The 16,233-nt window shown below is 37.2% G+C and overlaps 1 protein-coding gene across 4 annotated transcripts in view; it reads right to left on the bottom strand.

The window, feature by feature from the left end:
• LOC141451716 (uncharacterized) overlaps positions 1–16,233 on the bottom strand; it is a 275,083-nt gene that overhangs the window by 116,662 nt on the left and 142,188 nt on the right. For all 4 annotated transcript variants that reach the window (XR_012457059.1, XR_012457060.1, XR_012457061.1 and 1 more), the window contains exons 4-5: positions 1,440–1,742; positions 704–873 (exon numbers count right to left, since the gene is read on the bottom strand). Coding sequence is in view for 1 of the 4 variants with exons in the window: in XM_074123285.1 (XP_073979386.1) it covers positions 704–873; positions 1,440–1,742 (473 nt within the window). In the remaining 3 variants the exon portion in view is untranslated. The remainder of the gene's footprint in view (positions 1–703; positions 874–1,439; positions 1,743–16,233) is intronic.

Below are 16,233 nucleotides of genomic sequence, written 5' to 3'. Positions count from 1 at the left end.
AATGAAACCCCAAAAATTTTGACTTTCAAAACCAAAAAGCTCTTCTGATTGGTGGCACTAACCGGAAGTAGAAAATCCAAAGTTTTAAAAAGATGAACGAATTCGAATCTTGTGAAAGTCATTGATGATTATATTTTCTATCTCTTTACAATTATTAAAAAATAATAATATTCAGACGGCCTTGCTGTTTTACCAAGCAAAACAGTGTTACCAAATTAATATAATAAAAACAAATATTACACTCTTTTTTTTTAAATTACGTTAATTTAATTTGTAAACCTTTCATATTTCCCGTGATTACTAGTTTTATTAATAGACAATGTATTTCCTCATTTCATATCTTACGTGAGTATGCTGTTAAAGTGAGATTCTTGGACACGTGCAAACGAGAATATGGTTGTAAGTCAGGCAAACATTACCTGAAGATATATCGTATAATTCTAAAGTGGTTCAAAAAAATTGCAAATTTAATTTTTATAATGGAAATTTTGGAAAGGTAAATTTTCAGTGATTTTTCCGACATGAAAAAGCGTTAAAGTCTCCTACCATTTCAGAGAAAACTGTAATGTGGAGCAGCTGATTTTTTTTTTTGGGTTATGTGCATTTTTGTTTAGCAAAGCTTGACTTCCTTGGAATACTAAATAATTAACTGAACGAACGAACCATCACCAAAGATTATGGACAAAACTCTGGCGGCACTCACCTTGATATGTGTCATCCGATGATAATAGAGATTAGAGCTGGCCGTAAATCTTTTGCCACAAACTTGACACTGATGAGGCTTCTCACCGCTGTGTATTCGACGGTGGGTGTTCAGCGAACTGCTCGTACTGAACCCTTTATTACACACCGAACATACGTGTGGTTTTTCGCCTGGAAATGAAAAATAAATAAATGAAGAAGGTATAACAGCGGTTTGCGGTTATATAATTAATTAATGAGGAATTATGGGTAACTTTAATGCCCATTATTAATGAGTACGATTGCAAAGCAGCCTGTATTAACTTACAAGATGAAATAATTCTTCTAGAAAAACACACTTTCTTCCTCTAAAGAAGAGATTGATGAAGAAGCAGCAATAGCGCCCCCGAAACGTAGAACAATAATAAAGTACATTTCAAAGGCCCCGCTATGGATTGTCACAGAAGGTTTTCTGCTTCTTTTCGTCCATATAGTTGAAAAGGAAGTTCTTTGTACCACTTTTGGATAATGGACGAATTTAGAGGACAAAAAATATTTCTAAGAAGGCCAAAGACACAATTTTAGACTAGTTGGCAGATCTAGGCCGCTATTAGAGTGGCTGTTTGAAAGTATATGCATTCCAATTAAAACACGCATTCTTTCAAAACAAAAAAGAACAAAAGCTAAATCGAAAAAAGCTTTAAAGCTTCTTAAAATACATAACTTAAAAGCACCAAATAAAAAAAAATAAAAAATACCTGTGTGCGTTCGCATGTGCCTTTTGAGGAGGCTAGGTCTATCGAATGCTTTGCCGCAAACCTCGCACGGCAATAGCGTTCGTTCGGCACGTGGAGCTCGACTGCTGGACGTTCGATTCATCTGGCCACCTTGGCCAGTTCTTCGGACAGTGGTGACCAGATCGGTAGGCGTTAGATCGGATACGGCTGAATCGCCAGACAAGGATTTGTGTTCAGTGTCTGTTGTATCGCCAGGCGATGATGATCCAGAACTACTGATTAAAGCACGTGATAATAGCGACATTGATAGATCTAGTGGTGAATCTGAAACCAAGAAAGAAGTGCACAGATTAACGAGAGATGAAATTGAAGAAGGAAGTTTATAAAAAGAAATAGAAGGATTGACACACACACAATTTGTTTTAATTGATACATAATTCTAAAGCTTGCCATTAAAAGTTATTTTTCAGAACACTGATACTGCCGGCTTAATATAGTGTTCTCTCTCTAACCGAACAGTGAGATATAAGATGCTCCTAAAACGAGAAAATCTAACGGCCATGCAGCTGGACTCGATCCCCGAGGAACTACTCAGCTCATACCCGCTGCATGTTATTATTGTTTCAGATTATTATTATTTAAATTTTTGTTCAAAGTGAACGAAAAGAAAAAAGATATACTAAGTGGACCAAAAAAGAAAAGAAAGATAATATACGAGAAATGGGAGGGACGCAAAGTAAGGCAGCAAAGGAGAAGACCGGTAGCAACGACCCTCTAAGTTGGTAGCACTGCCATCAATACAAGGCCTTCCGCCGTCCATTTACATATATGAATATATAAATATGATGGCCAAGAACAACACAAGCGATACACCCATGGAGTTTAATACAAGAACTCTGCCGAGCTTGAGCTCTATAGAAGAGAGAGATAGAGGTAGAGCTGGTAGCGTCCCACAACATTGCAGTAATCATTTCTCATCACACTCTACCCTACAGAATCCTCCAGTAGATAGCCCCACTACTGGTTTATTAGGGGGGTCTCTGATTCAATTATCCAGATAAAAAAAACTTCTTTAAAATGTCGCGAAGAGCTCTCTAGAAATGGATATGGCGTGGCTGGAATAAGAAATATTGGCGTATCTATTAGACACAGATAGATTGGAAGTCTTGAATATGACTGGGCGGGCTGGAGGAAATGGAACATTCATCCTGGAAGCACTATCTCTGTGTACACACACAAATACAGTCACCACAGTAATCTGGCTCACTACATAATATTCTCCCAGTGCCACTGTTTAATATGTATAGCAACTTGAATAATTACTGGTGCCCAGGTCTGCCATTACACTTCCAGTGCTACTATATGACCCCAAAAAAAAAAAAACACAGTTGGCAACCCTTAATCTGGATACAAAATGTTGCCCATACACTTGTTGCGGAAGTGAGTAAGGTGAGAGAGAGAGAGACAGAGACCAAATTGTGAAAAATCACTTTTTTTTTGGGACTCCGGAGAACTTCAAAAGAATATTTTCGGTGAAAAGACGAAATCGATTACTTGACTAGATCTGAACACTTTCAGAATACCTAATATAGAAAGAGAAAGTAAAAATTTAAAGTATTCTCTAATAAAAAAAGAATAATAATAATAAATAAAAATAATGTTAGTGTAAACTTTCAAAGAACATCTTTTGAAATGCCGACAGACTATAACCCTAAAAGAACCTCTTTAGATATGAGCAAAATACCAGCAATTCACATGACCTTTAACTTAATAAAATAAAAACTCAATAAAACTCATAAAATATCGATATAAAAAGTCGATACTATCTAAGTATTTGACTTTACAGAATAATGTTTAGGTTATAGTAGTTTTTTTTTTTTTCTATAATAGATTATTTATTTATTTTTTTTATTTACCTAAAAATAAATAAAATTCTAGACATAGAAGAAGAAATCTGAAATGCAGTTTGAAACATAATGTATGGGGACGTAGTATGTAGAGGTTAGATGATTATGCGCGTAATATACCGTTGCGAGTAAAATTGCCTATCTAGGTGGCATTTGAAATGAAATAAAGTTTGCGGTGAATAAATACTTTCATTTTATATATATATATATATATATATATATATATATATATATATATACATATATATAAATTCCCCTGTTACCATAGTTACTTGACGCAGGAAAGGCGTGCTGTGAATAGATCTTGCCCGGGTTAAGAAGGTTGGAAGAATAACGATTTTAAAGTTAAAGACATGATCGGCCATGAAATCGCCAAAAACGATTTCTCACACATTTGTTCTTCTAGTTTGGTACAGCTTCTTCTCTCACAATAGCAACATGCTGGGCTATACAAAATTCCCTCCTCCTATACCCCCCCTTTATTCCAGACACACACTTTATCCCTTTAATGTTTGTATACACTATGCATTTTACAAGTTCTCACATGCATAAATCCCGGGATTAGATTTCTCTCTCTCTCTCTCTCTCTCTCTACAGTTCTTTATAAAAGTATGTGGAGTGTAGGATGTAAGGGAGACTGGAGACGAGCGAAGTTTATTTAAATTCGTCGCGTCAGTCACCCGCGTAAGGCGGGTAAAGTTCCTAGACAAGAAGAAGGATGAACATTTAAAAAAAAAAAATGCACAAACAGACGCATGCACTCCGCCTTTATCTTGAGCTACAACCAGATGGTCGTTGTAATAAATGTTCACCAATCAGTTTTCAATTAGGTTCGCTTATCGGCATCGCTAACATTTTTTCCCTCAAGTAAATGAAAAGAAATTTTTCCAAATATCCTGGTGTAAGGATTAGATCAAGTTTAAGGGTGTGGATACGACAGAAAACAGAACCGTTTAACCGCCCGTTGTGTTCCTCATCTTCAAAGATATCGTTTCCTATTTACTCTCTCTCTCTCACACACACACTCTCCCTCTCTCTCTTACACACACTCTCCCAATTTCTCTCTGTCTGAAGGCCAAATCTTAGACAGAACAAGCAAATGTCAGTCGTCTTCAACCAAATATTCTATTCTTCACGTCATTTATACAATTTATAAACTTTTAACAACACGTCTTACTTTCTGTCAAAAAAGGTTACAGGAACATTTTTATTATTTTGCAAAGATATTTTATTTTTGCCTGAAAAATAATAATCCTCAAACCAAAATGATTCGCTCAACACAATTTGTATATTCGAAAAACATATAAACCACTTTGGCGAGAGCCTAGATAAGTATTGAAAACTACAAAATGTCCAGTTGTTCATCTTCTAATTAAAAATGTTAATTATACATTTTTTTTTCTTAAATTAAAATTTGTAGGCTGCCTGGAAAATTGTATATCCCTTTACCGGGAATCTTGAATTTCACACTTTCATACTAATGAAAGTTTTCAAGGATAATGTTTCCAATATAGAAAAACCAATTCTTAAAATCTGACATTATTTTTAGTAAAATGACCATCTTCTAACACGCTACTTTCACTAAACATGGTCATTTAAAAGATGTTTTTAATCATCCTAAACAAAATAGAAATGATTGCATCGTAAATCATACTGAAAGGCCTAACTTATGTGGGGCAAACTCTCCTCCTTAAATATTGAATAACCCTTAGATTAGATTAGATTCAACAGAGGCCTACGCCACTGCGATCCCTTTGGATCTATTGTGGCTCCCCCCAATCTAAAGCTCGCCCTCCAGACCCGTCCGTTTAATCAGACTCCTAATTCTGGAGAGCGCGACTCTTGGGTAAAGCTCCTCACAGGCCTTGGTTTTTCCTCCCCCGAGAAATAACATCCTTAGCCCCAGACAAGCCCCTCACACTGACACAACACGTGCAGTGCCGTTTTCTCCTCCTCTTCTTGACAGAACCTACAAAGGCTATCCATCCGCCAGGGCCCAAGCGATGCGACTGCTTTCTGAGCCTGCTGCAGTGGCCGGTTAATAGGCCTACAATTATCCTTATAAAGGCGCTACGGTAGCCGAGCGGTTAAGAGGCGAGACCTGCAAAGCTAATATGCATTTTGGACTGGGTTCGATTTCCGGTCTTAGGCCTTGGATTTTAATAATGGTTAATAAAAGAAATTTACAGTAAAGTATGCTAGTCGCCTCCGTCCACGACACCTAGTAAATGGTAGTTGGGCGTTAAGCCCTGCCTGAAAAAATAGGCGATTACAACTACTACAATTATTCTTATAACCCCCACGGCCCTGAAGGGTTAATTCTGCAGTCAGCCTCGGCGAATAGCCTCTAATGAACTCCTCCGCTTGTCTCTGCCCAGTGGTAGCCAGCCACCACTCTTGAGACCTAGTCTGCACTCATAGTAGTAATCGCCTACCAAGTAGGTGTCGTGGACGGAGGCGATTAGCAAACATACTTTACTGTAAATTTCTTATATTAAATCTGCACTCATAGTTTAATGGTCGCAGCCTTGAGACACTTGGAGACCCCAAAACAGGGCTCCGGGCCAACGAAGTATCCCGCAGAGCCTTCCCTGGTGGCCCTTTAAATCATCCACTTCGTTTCCCTTATGTCCTGAATGACCAGGTACCCAAACCAGAAAGACCTTAATTTGGTCACTAATTTCTTTCAAGACACGCAGACAATCCAAAAACCAGCCTTGCATTGACCTAGAGGGAACTAATAGCTCGTAGAGCAGCAGTCTGACTGTCCGATATAATGTATAACCTTAAAAGAGACTTTCAGGAGAACCGCAAAAGCCATATCTACATATGTTAGAGCAGGATGACCCTTTAATGTTACTTAGGAGAGCCAAAACTCCTTCATCCTATGAAATTTTATCAAAATCGAGCAAAGATTTACGGAGTTATCATGAATAACGGTTTAAGAGGAGGCGTTACTTCTCCCTCATAGATTGCACAACATCGAGGACCACCCAGTCCCCAAAAAAAAAGATACATCTACATGAAATTGGACGATGAAACCTTTAATTGGATATTCCTTTATAAAAAAAAGTTGCAGCTCTACTGAGTTCAGTTTGCAGAGAATCATAGGAGTAGTTTTTGGGCAAATCACAATAAAAGGCACAAGTTTTTCTGTTTGATATGGAAAAGCTGTCTGTCTGAGATGGGGAGTTGCAGTCCACCAGAGCTGTTTTCGAATGTCTATCGAAATCGGCGGAACTTAGATCAAAGACCAAGACATAGCATTGAACTATTTGTAGAAACTACTGTTTCTCACTCAGAGGAAGTCTAAGTTATTTCCGGGGGGTGAACTAAAAATCGAAAATCTGCATGAGATAAAAAAAAACCTCTAAATTGATTTTCAACTCAGTTTCAGGACTGGTACATCTTCATTCCATTCGCTCTTCTAGAGCATCTCTTAATTTATTCACATCTCAATTAATGGCCACAGCCAAGCACCGACGACAGAAGGTAAGAAAGTTAACAAAAAGATTTTGGAGTTTTTTTTTTTTGGCATGCCAATAGGTTTGGGCAAATGTTTGGCATACTTTATATAACAAAACTTGTGTTTTGTTTGTACATATGTACGCTTGTCGTGTCTTTTAAGTTGCAAAAAAAAGTAGAAATTTCTTCTGTCGGTTCTTTGTCAGAGAGAGACCGCCTTCTGTTTTGGTGACTTAGCTACCACTGTAGTGTCATTATTGTCTCAGATAAACTGTTGAAAAATTTAATTTATAATTTTCATTTTTTTGTTTTGATTTCTTTCTCTTTATACAGAAAAAGATAATGTTAAAGAAAAATATTTAAAGAAAATATGGGTTCTCAAGTTCTCCTTCTTGGTTAAAAACGATTAGGAAATTTAATTTCTATCCTTTGAAGGCAATTTTTAAGGCAATGTATCTCTAGTGTCGATTTTGCAATCGACAGTCCAAACTGAAAGGATTAATGAAGTGCAACATGGAATAAGTCCCCTTGCACTCCACTATCCAAACTAAATTCTATCCTTCGAAGGCAATTTTAAAGGCAATGTATCTCTAGTGTCGATTTTGCAATCGACAGTCCAAACTGAAAGGATTAATGAAGTGCAACATGGAATAAGTCCCCTTGCACTCCACTATCCAAACTAAATTCTATCCTTCGAAGGCAATTTTTAAGGCAATGTATCTCTAGTGTCGATTTTGCAATCGACAGTCCAAACTGAAAGGATTAATGAAGTGCAACATGGAATAAGTCCCCTTGCACTCCACTATCCAAACTAAATTAATGTCCAGATAAGACCTGATGTCCAAGATCCAGGGTCGTTTGAAAAGTCCGTGCAAAAATAAAAACTACTTAATTTTTTGGGGTAAACCTTTTTTATTTTTCAACATAGTCTCCTTTTAGGCTTATACACTTCGTCCAACGCTGCTCTAGTTTGTTGATCCCTTCCGAATAATAGGATTTGTCCAAGTCTGAAAAATAGCCATTCGTTTCTGCAATCACCTCATCGTTTGAATAAAATCTTTTTCCCGCCAGCCATTTCTTCAAACAAATAGTAGTCCGAAGGAGCCAAGTCTGGAGAATAGGGGGGATGTGAAACGAGTTGGAACCCTATTTCCATTAATTTTGCGACCACAACTGCTGAGGTGTGAGCTGGTGCGTTGTCGTGATGGAAAAGGACTTTTTTGTGGGCCAATCGTGGGCGTTTTTCTTGCAGCTCGGTTTTCAAACGGTCCAATAACGATGAATAATATGCACCTGTAATAGTTTTACCCCTTTTCCAGATAGTCGATGAGGATTATTCCTTGCGAATCCCAAAAGACAGTCGCCATAATCTTTCCGGCCGAAGGAACGGTCTTCGCCTTTTTTGGCGCAGATTCCCCCTTGGTAACCCATTGTTTAGATTGTTCTTTGGTCTCAGGAGTGTAGTGATGTATCCATGTTTCATCCACAGTGACGAAACGACGCTTAAAGTCCTGCGGATTCTTCTGGAACAGCTGCAAACCGTCCTTGCAACACTTCACACGATTTCGTTTTTGGTCAAGCATGAGCAATCGCGGCACCCATCTTGCGGATAGCTTTGTCATGTCCAAATGTTGATGCAAAATATTATGTACCCGTTCATTCGAGATGCCCACAGCACTAGCAATCTCACGCACGCCAGTAGTGCTATCTCTCTGACTTTGCACGGACTTTTCAAACGACCCTCGTATTAAATAAACCTCAGCAACAACTAAAGAACTTCCTGCGTATAAATCTTAAATTTGAAATTTTGATTAGGAATTTGATTTTTACAAAATTATAAACGAGTTAGTACGATCTGAAATAGCTGAGAAAGTGCCAATGTGATTGTTAGGTGTTAAATTTATGAAATTTACTGGAAAACTTAAAAAAAAAGAAAAATTTCCATCCATTTGGTTGATTTTCACTAAACCCTTATCCTGAATGTCCTGTAGTGATACCTGGACTTCCGCCAAATTTTGACTTTTGATGAAAACAAACACACAGAAAATTATCGTACCTAAGATTCGCCAAAACTTACCCCATTCTGGTGAAACTTCAAAATAGGAAATAATAAATTTTACATTTAGAAATAGAGAGAGAGAGAGACCAAAAAATAGAGAGGCAAAGTTGATCACTGTCTTAGCTCTTACAATAAAGTGAGAGCAATTCACTAATCACTACCGTCTGATTGACTTTGGGACTTCACGATTTTTCTAGGTCAATCGCTTCGTGCAAGAATATGTCAAGTACAGGTACTTCACATTAAGACCAGAATAACCTTGGACGGACGGAATCACATCAATACAATCATACTTCGCAGTACAGTTTGTTCTATCCCGATTTTGTACCCATTATGTGTTGCAGGGGACATTCAAATAGCTGAGATAACCGTCCATCCCACAGTCTGCACAGTCTGTGGTCTACACCACCCGTAGACTCTCCTCTCTATTGTATATCACATACTGGTCGTTGATTGGCTACTCTTTCTTCGGCGTATCCTCCTCTTCCACCTTTGTTTGCCAATCCACCACCTCTTCTTTGGCAATACATACCTAGTATTCTAGTCTTACCTTATTTACTTCAAATTTATTGATACAATTATTTACTACAATGATAAGTAATTCGATTGAACAATAAATCTTAGCATGAACCAGAAAACTTTACTCCAGGTTTGATTGAAGAAGGAACAAATGCCAACAATAAGGAGCAGCAATCAAAATGGAAGGCAAATTTTGGAGAAGATAAAAACTAATCTTCAATCATTTGCTTGTTCTGGAGCCAAACAATAACACCTTTCTGTGTCAATAAGTGATTTATAAATAAGCATGATTAGAGGACAGCAAGCTCAATCAACAAACAGGTTGTCTTCCTTGCTTGACTGTCTATAATTCAACATTAAAGAAAGTGTAAATCTGGGTAACTTGTTTGGATCTTTTCTAATGCGATGTTTTTACATAATACAAAAAAACCTGGCCAAAAACCTCTTCGTCCTTGATTAAAACGAGATGAATTAATTAGATTCAAATTATTGTGCTAAAATAAAAATGCTAAGAAATAAAAGTTTGAGAAAAGACGAACCTTCATCAAATAGATTCCCACCAATCCAATATCCAAACCATTCTAATCAATGGTTCCTTCCTTCTACTTCTCTGACCTTAAATTTCCTTCGCCTATCGATTGCTACCTAAAATTCCACTAAGAACTCCCAAACAAATCGGTACAAAACACATTTTCATCCTTTAACCATTAAAGGACTGATGTAGCCGTCAACTACAATATGGATTTCATCCCTAATAATCCCAACAGAAATTTGATGGATCTATTTTCCTGGAAACTTTGGTTTTCTGTAAATTCTCAACCGCTTCTATGAACTTTGAATGGTAAACTATGGTTTTGAATGCTATTATTTGATGTACTCGCTACTTAAATGGTTGACTAAGATTCCTGGAGGAAACCTAAAAACGTAATTCAAATAAAAACTGAAGGATATAAGAAAAAGAAAAACCAGAAGGAGAAAATAAAATTAATCATTCACTGAACGACCTTTCCCTTGGAAAGAAAAAAATGAAAGGAAAAACTAGAGCACTAAAAGAGGTGAGCCTAAAACCTGAGCAATCAGGACTACGACAGCTGGAGGCTGAGATTTGATAGGTCCGTTATCCTGGCTAAGGGTGGGTGGTACTACCTACAGACTGGCGGCTTTGGGTAGCACGTAATGGTGAGTTGCATTCATTTCATCACTTGTCACATGGAGTGCACTATTGTTTGATGACCTACATCACTGCATGCAAATCGTGGAAAAGTTGTTTTTCAATTTTCAGTCTTTTCCCACGTCCATATAATGGTACAACAGCATAGCTGTATTGGACGTTTACATTGATTTGGAAATTAAAGAATATTTCTGGAGCTGAGAGGAAAAATTAAACAAAGAGAAAAAGATGTGAAGTCGAAATCTCTGCACCAAACTGAGGATGGATGAAGGTCAGAAAGTGGATACTATTCAGGGATACCAACCATACCTTTGATATTATCCAGTACTTCCCCCCACATTTTCAACATTTATTAGAAATGTTTTCAGTGGGAAAAGCTAATTAAGACAGTTTTGGATAAGAGATAGATAGGCTTCATTTAAGCGAAATGTATACCTGTGTAATTTTAATGATGAATAACCATAGAATTAAAATTGCGAAACCGGAAGAAAACCGCTTGAGAGGAAGTTAATAAATTGCTTTTTGTTTTAATTTATTTTGTAATTTACAATCTGCATACAGTTGTATACCATAAGTAAATATGATGATGAACTGGTGCGTGAGGAGAGCAGAAGGAGAGAAACTACCCAGCGGTAGCACTCTCTATAGGAGAGAGGAGAATGTGAGGAGGAGAGAGGAAAGTAATAATGTAGGTCTTCAGCGTACAAGGAAGTCGCGGGGCCACTGGCGATTCAGTCGGCGAGGATTATTAGGATGTCAGAAGAGACGAGAGACAGTACAAGACGATTAGAGCTAGTCGAGAGAGTAGTGTGGAATTTTCTGGTATTTAGTCTTGGCGAGTTGGTCTATAAAGGGAATGTTGAGGTCGGTGTAAAGGGTGAGGTTAGTCACCGTAGAAAGGAGCGTCAGCTATCTGTCGGAGGAGTTTTGACTGAAATGTCTGTACAGTCCGTAGGTTTGTAGGTTTGGCTGAACCCCCAGACAGCTCTAGTCCACATAGGTTTGTGGATAGTGTTGTATGTTAAACGTTTGAGTTCTAAGGGCAATTTGAAGCGTCGTCCATGTAATCGGTAAAGAAGTTTCGCACGTTTTGTCATTGCTTGTCTTTTAAGTCTAGTGTGTGGGTTCCACGTGAGTCGTTTGTCTATTCAGAGCCCAAGGTAGCGCACCAGATCTGTGTACAAGGAAGAGGATTGCAGTTGAAGAGGACAGGTGGACAGGAGCCCCGCCGGAAAGTGAACGTGGCATGCTGACATTTCTGTGGGTTCCATTTTAATCCGCCACTTCTTTGTCCAGGATTCTATTTTATGTAAGTGTGTCCTGTAACTTGTATGAAGCTGATGAAGGAAGTGTACTTGTGGCTAGTATGGTTGTATCGTCTACATATGTACAGAGTAGTGTAGAGGGTTGTACAGGTATGTCTGATGTGTATAGTTAATAAATTTAAAAACAATTGCGTTAAAAGGAAGTTTTTCGTATCAGAAATATCATTTTTTGGATAACTAATCTAATTAGTCAAGAATTTCTCAGCATCCAGGGGGGAAAAAAAGTCAATGTTGAGTGTTTAACTTTCAAGTTACGTAACTTCCGCAGTAAGAGGAAGTCATGTGGGTGTCTCACAGCAGATTGATGTCCCAGTAAATGATGGCAAGTTTTTCCAAGTCAGTACGCACAGAAGAACTTTTATAAAAGCAAACTTTATAAAGCAGTATATATATAAAAAAAAAAAAAAAAAATTTCTAATCGATACAAAAATACGGATGTAACCATACCAAAACCGGATGGAATACTTTAAGAAAGAAGAAATCTGAACGAATGATAATTGTAAAAAATCCCAGCGCGCAACCCTCTCCTCTTTTAGATAGGTACTATATCTTTGCCACAAACAACATGTCTGTTATTTCTTCAGTGTTGTTGCTGAAGCTGGGCAATGTTGTTTAATACTGCCATTCTTAAATAGTAGCCGTTGTTTTGTTCCATCTTCTTTCTTCAGTGTCTTCAACAAGTGGCGCCCTCGCTCTGTAGATAGTAGTGTTAATTGTTATTCGCGTTCCCTGTCCATTCTCTCATATCTTCTGCTTTCTTCTTTCATCCACTTCTTCTTCTTCTTCTTTTTGCTTCCATCCAAACATCATCATGATTTCTACTACTTCTACTTCTTATACTTCGTCCCCACCATACTTCGAGTTTATTTTCTTTTGTCCTTGCAGGTAGACAAACTAATTTACGAGGTAATTAGTGGAACAACCAGGTAGTAGTAGTACTCCTGGCTCTTCTGACACACGCACACACAGTAGATGGGTTCTTCTATGTCACTTTAAATTACGATTTACTACCCAATTCGTACATCGTAAAACTCTTTTTTTTTCTACAGTTTAACACCTCATCAACTTGTTATATTACAATTTTTATTACCTATCTTTTTATGTTCTTCTGTGTCTAGTTAATGACTTAATATTTGGTCTTATTGTAAGTTGAGATAATTTGAAATTTGAGTAATAGTTTAGGGAAAAATTTAAATTATTGCCTTAATGAAGAAGGAGTGCCTTGGTCAGTGGTAACTATGGTGCAAATTGACAAATATTTGGATGATATTTTTTGAATTTTTCCGAAATATATTTATTTGATTTTCTTTTCTGCATTTTTATTCTTTTAATTGAATCTTTCTCAACAGTTATCCGAACATCGTATGTGTGAGAATAATCAAGAAATATCCGATGATATTTTTTGGGAAATTAATAGTTAAATAGGTTGATCGAATTTGGCTCTTGATTGCCATTATATTTTCCGGAAGCCTGAAGAGAATTTACTCTTATTTGACGTATAATAAATGACGTATAATTTTCCGGTGAATCATGCTGGACAGTGAGAACACTTCATGTATTTATAAAGAAATAGCTAGAAGAATGGAAGACAGGTATTGAGAGAAAGATCTACTGAGTGGTGTCGTACCGTGTAAGATGTATTTTTCCTATATCTATTTTTCCCCTTAATTGGTCCCAAATCTGCATCTTGGACGTGTTCAGAGTTACCTACGTACTTTAGACCAAATGGTCTACCATGCTTAGCATAAATCCTCGGTGATTTAAGCGCTCTTGGTGAGTGGATTGTCGTTAAGCTGAAAATGTTGATTGGGATCCCGAGAGGTTTAATAGTAGTGATTGTCAAGTCTATTGTTCTGATCCCAAACTGGATATTGTGGTTTAAAGAGAGTACCTCTCCTTAACAGAGAATATAGGTTGGTTAGGCTCATGATGCTCCGTAGGAATAGGCTAATTATTTAATAATCTCTCTTTAAAAAAGTTTATGGGTACTCTACTATAAAAGTGGCTAAAAATTATTGCCAGCCACCCAACTTGGAGGGAAAATGCAGGTGAAGTAAAAGAAGAACAACGGAGAAAGAAGAAGATGATAGATTGATGTTCCGACTTCTCTCTCTCGGCGATCAACCTAGCAGACCGAATAAAATTATCCATCCTTCTTCATGATCACCTTTGTAGCGTCACGTGATAGTACGTGTCCTTATCACGCACGTCGGACGTCACTCACCCCGTTATAGCTTGGATGAATGTTGTTGGTCGCCAACAGATTTTTCGTTTGGTTTGGTTTGAACATCATAGATTCGGTTTGGGACATCTCTTCTACTAGGACAGCAGAGTCTCACTCACTCAGATGAGGACAGACAGATTGAAGGCGATCAACAAGTGCTACTACCATCTTACACGGTACGACACCACTCAGTAGATCTTTCTCTCAATACCTGTCTTCCATTCTTCTAGCTATTTCTTTATAAATACATGAAGTGTTCTCACTGTCCAGCATGATTCACCGGAAAATTATACGTCATTTATTATACGTCAAATAAGAGTAAATTCTCTTCAGGCTTCCGGAAAATATAATGGCAATCAAGAGCCAAAGGAATGCTCTTCCAATGGAAGTTCAAAAAGGTTAATCCATATTTCTTAAGATAAATGCAACTAACCTTGGAGATTGAATGAAAAATCCATATTCCAGATCTCTGGCTTCGGAAGTGGAAAAATTCCGACACATAGTCTTCACGTTAAACCAGAAAAATCCCTCCCTCCCATATATCTTTACAAAAGTTCGTTACCTCGGACCTCATCTCGACTATAAACTAACCGAGAATCCTCATACTCGCACTAAAGCGAACTGAGTTTAAATAACAGATATAAACTTTTGAAAAAAAACTACTAGACAAACGACTTAAATGGTAATGGAAATACGTAACAAAAAAGGAACTGTGTGACTCACTATTAGTCCCTACATTCGGGTGTGTTTGGGACAGCTAAACACTCGAATCTTTATCGCAACGAATCTGTTCAAAATCCTAGTGAGTGCTCCTTTCTACGTCTCTAACTTTAATATCCTCTGCATCTCCGAACTCTGATACTTCACTCCTATCTAGGAGAGCATGTTCTTCCCGTGAATTCGACAAATTTTTAAGAAAGTCGTTAGAACCAGTTCCGTGAACAATCTCTAAAAACTTGAATGAAACTAAAGTGACTTCCGAGTTAAAAGAATAATTAACATTTCCGGTGAAAAGTTCGGTGAATTTGGGCATCATGTACTTCCTTTAAAAAAAAGAAATAAAAAGAAAAGTAGAACTATTTAGCGTTTGAAATGATTGGAAGGATTCAATAACTAGAACGTTATTGGAGAGAATCAAATGGCCAAGTGTAATCTACATCATCTAATAACAGGTCTGGGTGTGTACTTTGAAGATACGTACGTCCCAGTTTTTCCCTGCCGATGAGCTACATTTCAGCGTGTAGAGCTAATCATTACGTCGGGGGGCCTTTTCAGCGTATCATGAGATACTTTTAGGAAATCAACAACTTATTACAACTTCAAACAACTTATTGGCTCAACTTTTTTAAGTTGCTCTACTACATGTTACTTTTTCTTTAAGTAATTATTCTAGAAACGTGGTTTAATTATTTCGAATTTAATATTTCCATATTTAGAGATAGAAATTATTATTTTTTAAGGGAATCTACCAGATGCTCTACTTTAAATTACTTAAAATAAACACACCTAATAAATAAATGAAGTTTTAAAAATAACTAATTTGCTGTGAACATTCCTCCATAACTTTAGTTAAAATACAATTCTCCAGATTTTAACCTGGAGTAACTAACTCATTTTACTGGATTTAAACTATCTTTTTGAGCTTGAAAAAACAGTAGAAGGAAGCTAATCCCACTAGCCTAATCCATTACAGCTTCATTTACTCATTACTCCATTCACCCACACATAGGGAATTAGCTCAATAGTTATCGTGTTCGAGTCCCTTGCGGTGATCCCGAGTTCGAATCCAGCTGTTCGCACCTTAAATTCTTGCCTTCCTAATTAAAACTGTCCGGTAGGACAGTTGTATAAAAGGGTGATCGTCAAAAACTGTACGAAATAGCGTAACGTTGAAAAACACCCAACTTTGACAATTTTTTTTCTCTTTTTCTATAAAAGATAAAATTCCCAAATTTCCTTTAAAATATAGGGAAAATCCTCCTTTATAACTTTAATTTTTTTTTGCAACAACATAGATTAAATAGGTTTCGAGAAAAAAGTTGCCGAAAATGAGCAAAAACGGAATTTTCAGAAAATGTTCTTGTTCTTGTTCTTCTTGTTGTTGTTACCTTTTTTTGTACACTGTTCATGAGGTGTCATTCGATT

The sequence above is a fragment of the Rhodnius prolixus genome, unplaced genomic scaffold, assembly GCF_049639745.1.
Source record: "Rhodnius prolixus isolate KJV_2025 unplaced genomic scaffold, Rpr scaffold_14, whole genome shotgun sequence".
NCBI lineage: Eukaryota > Metazoa > Arthropoda > Insecta > Hemiptera > Reduviidae > Rhodnius > Rhodnius prolixus.
Note: the sequence above shows the minus strand (reverse complement) of the source record. Positions and strands in the feature narration are given on the sequence as shown.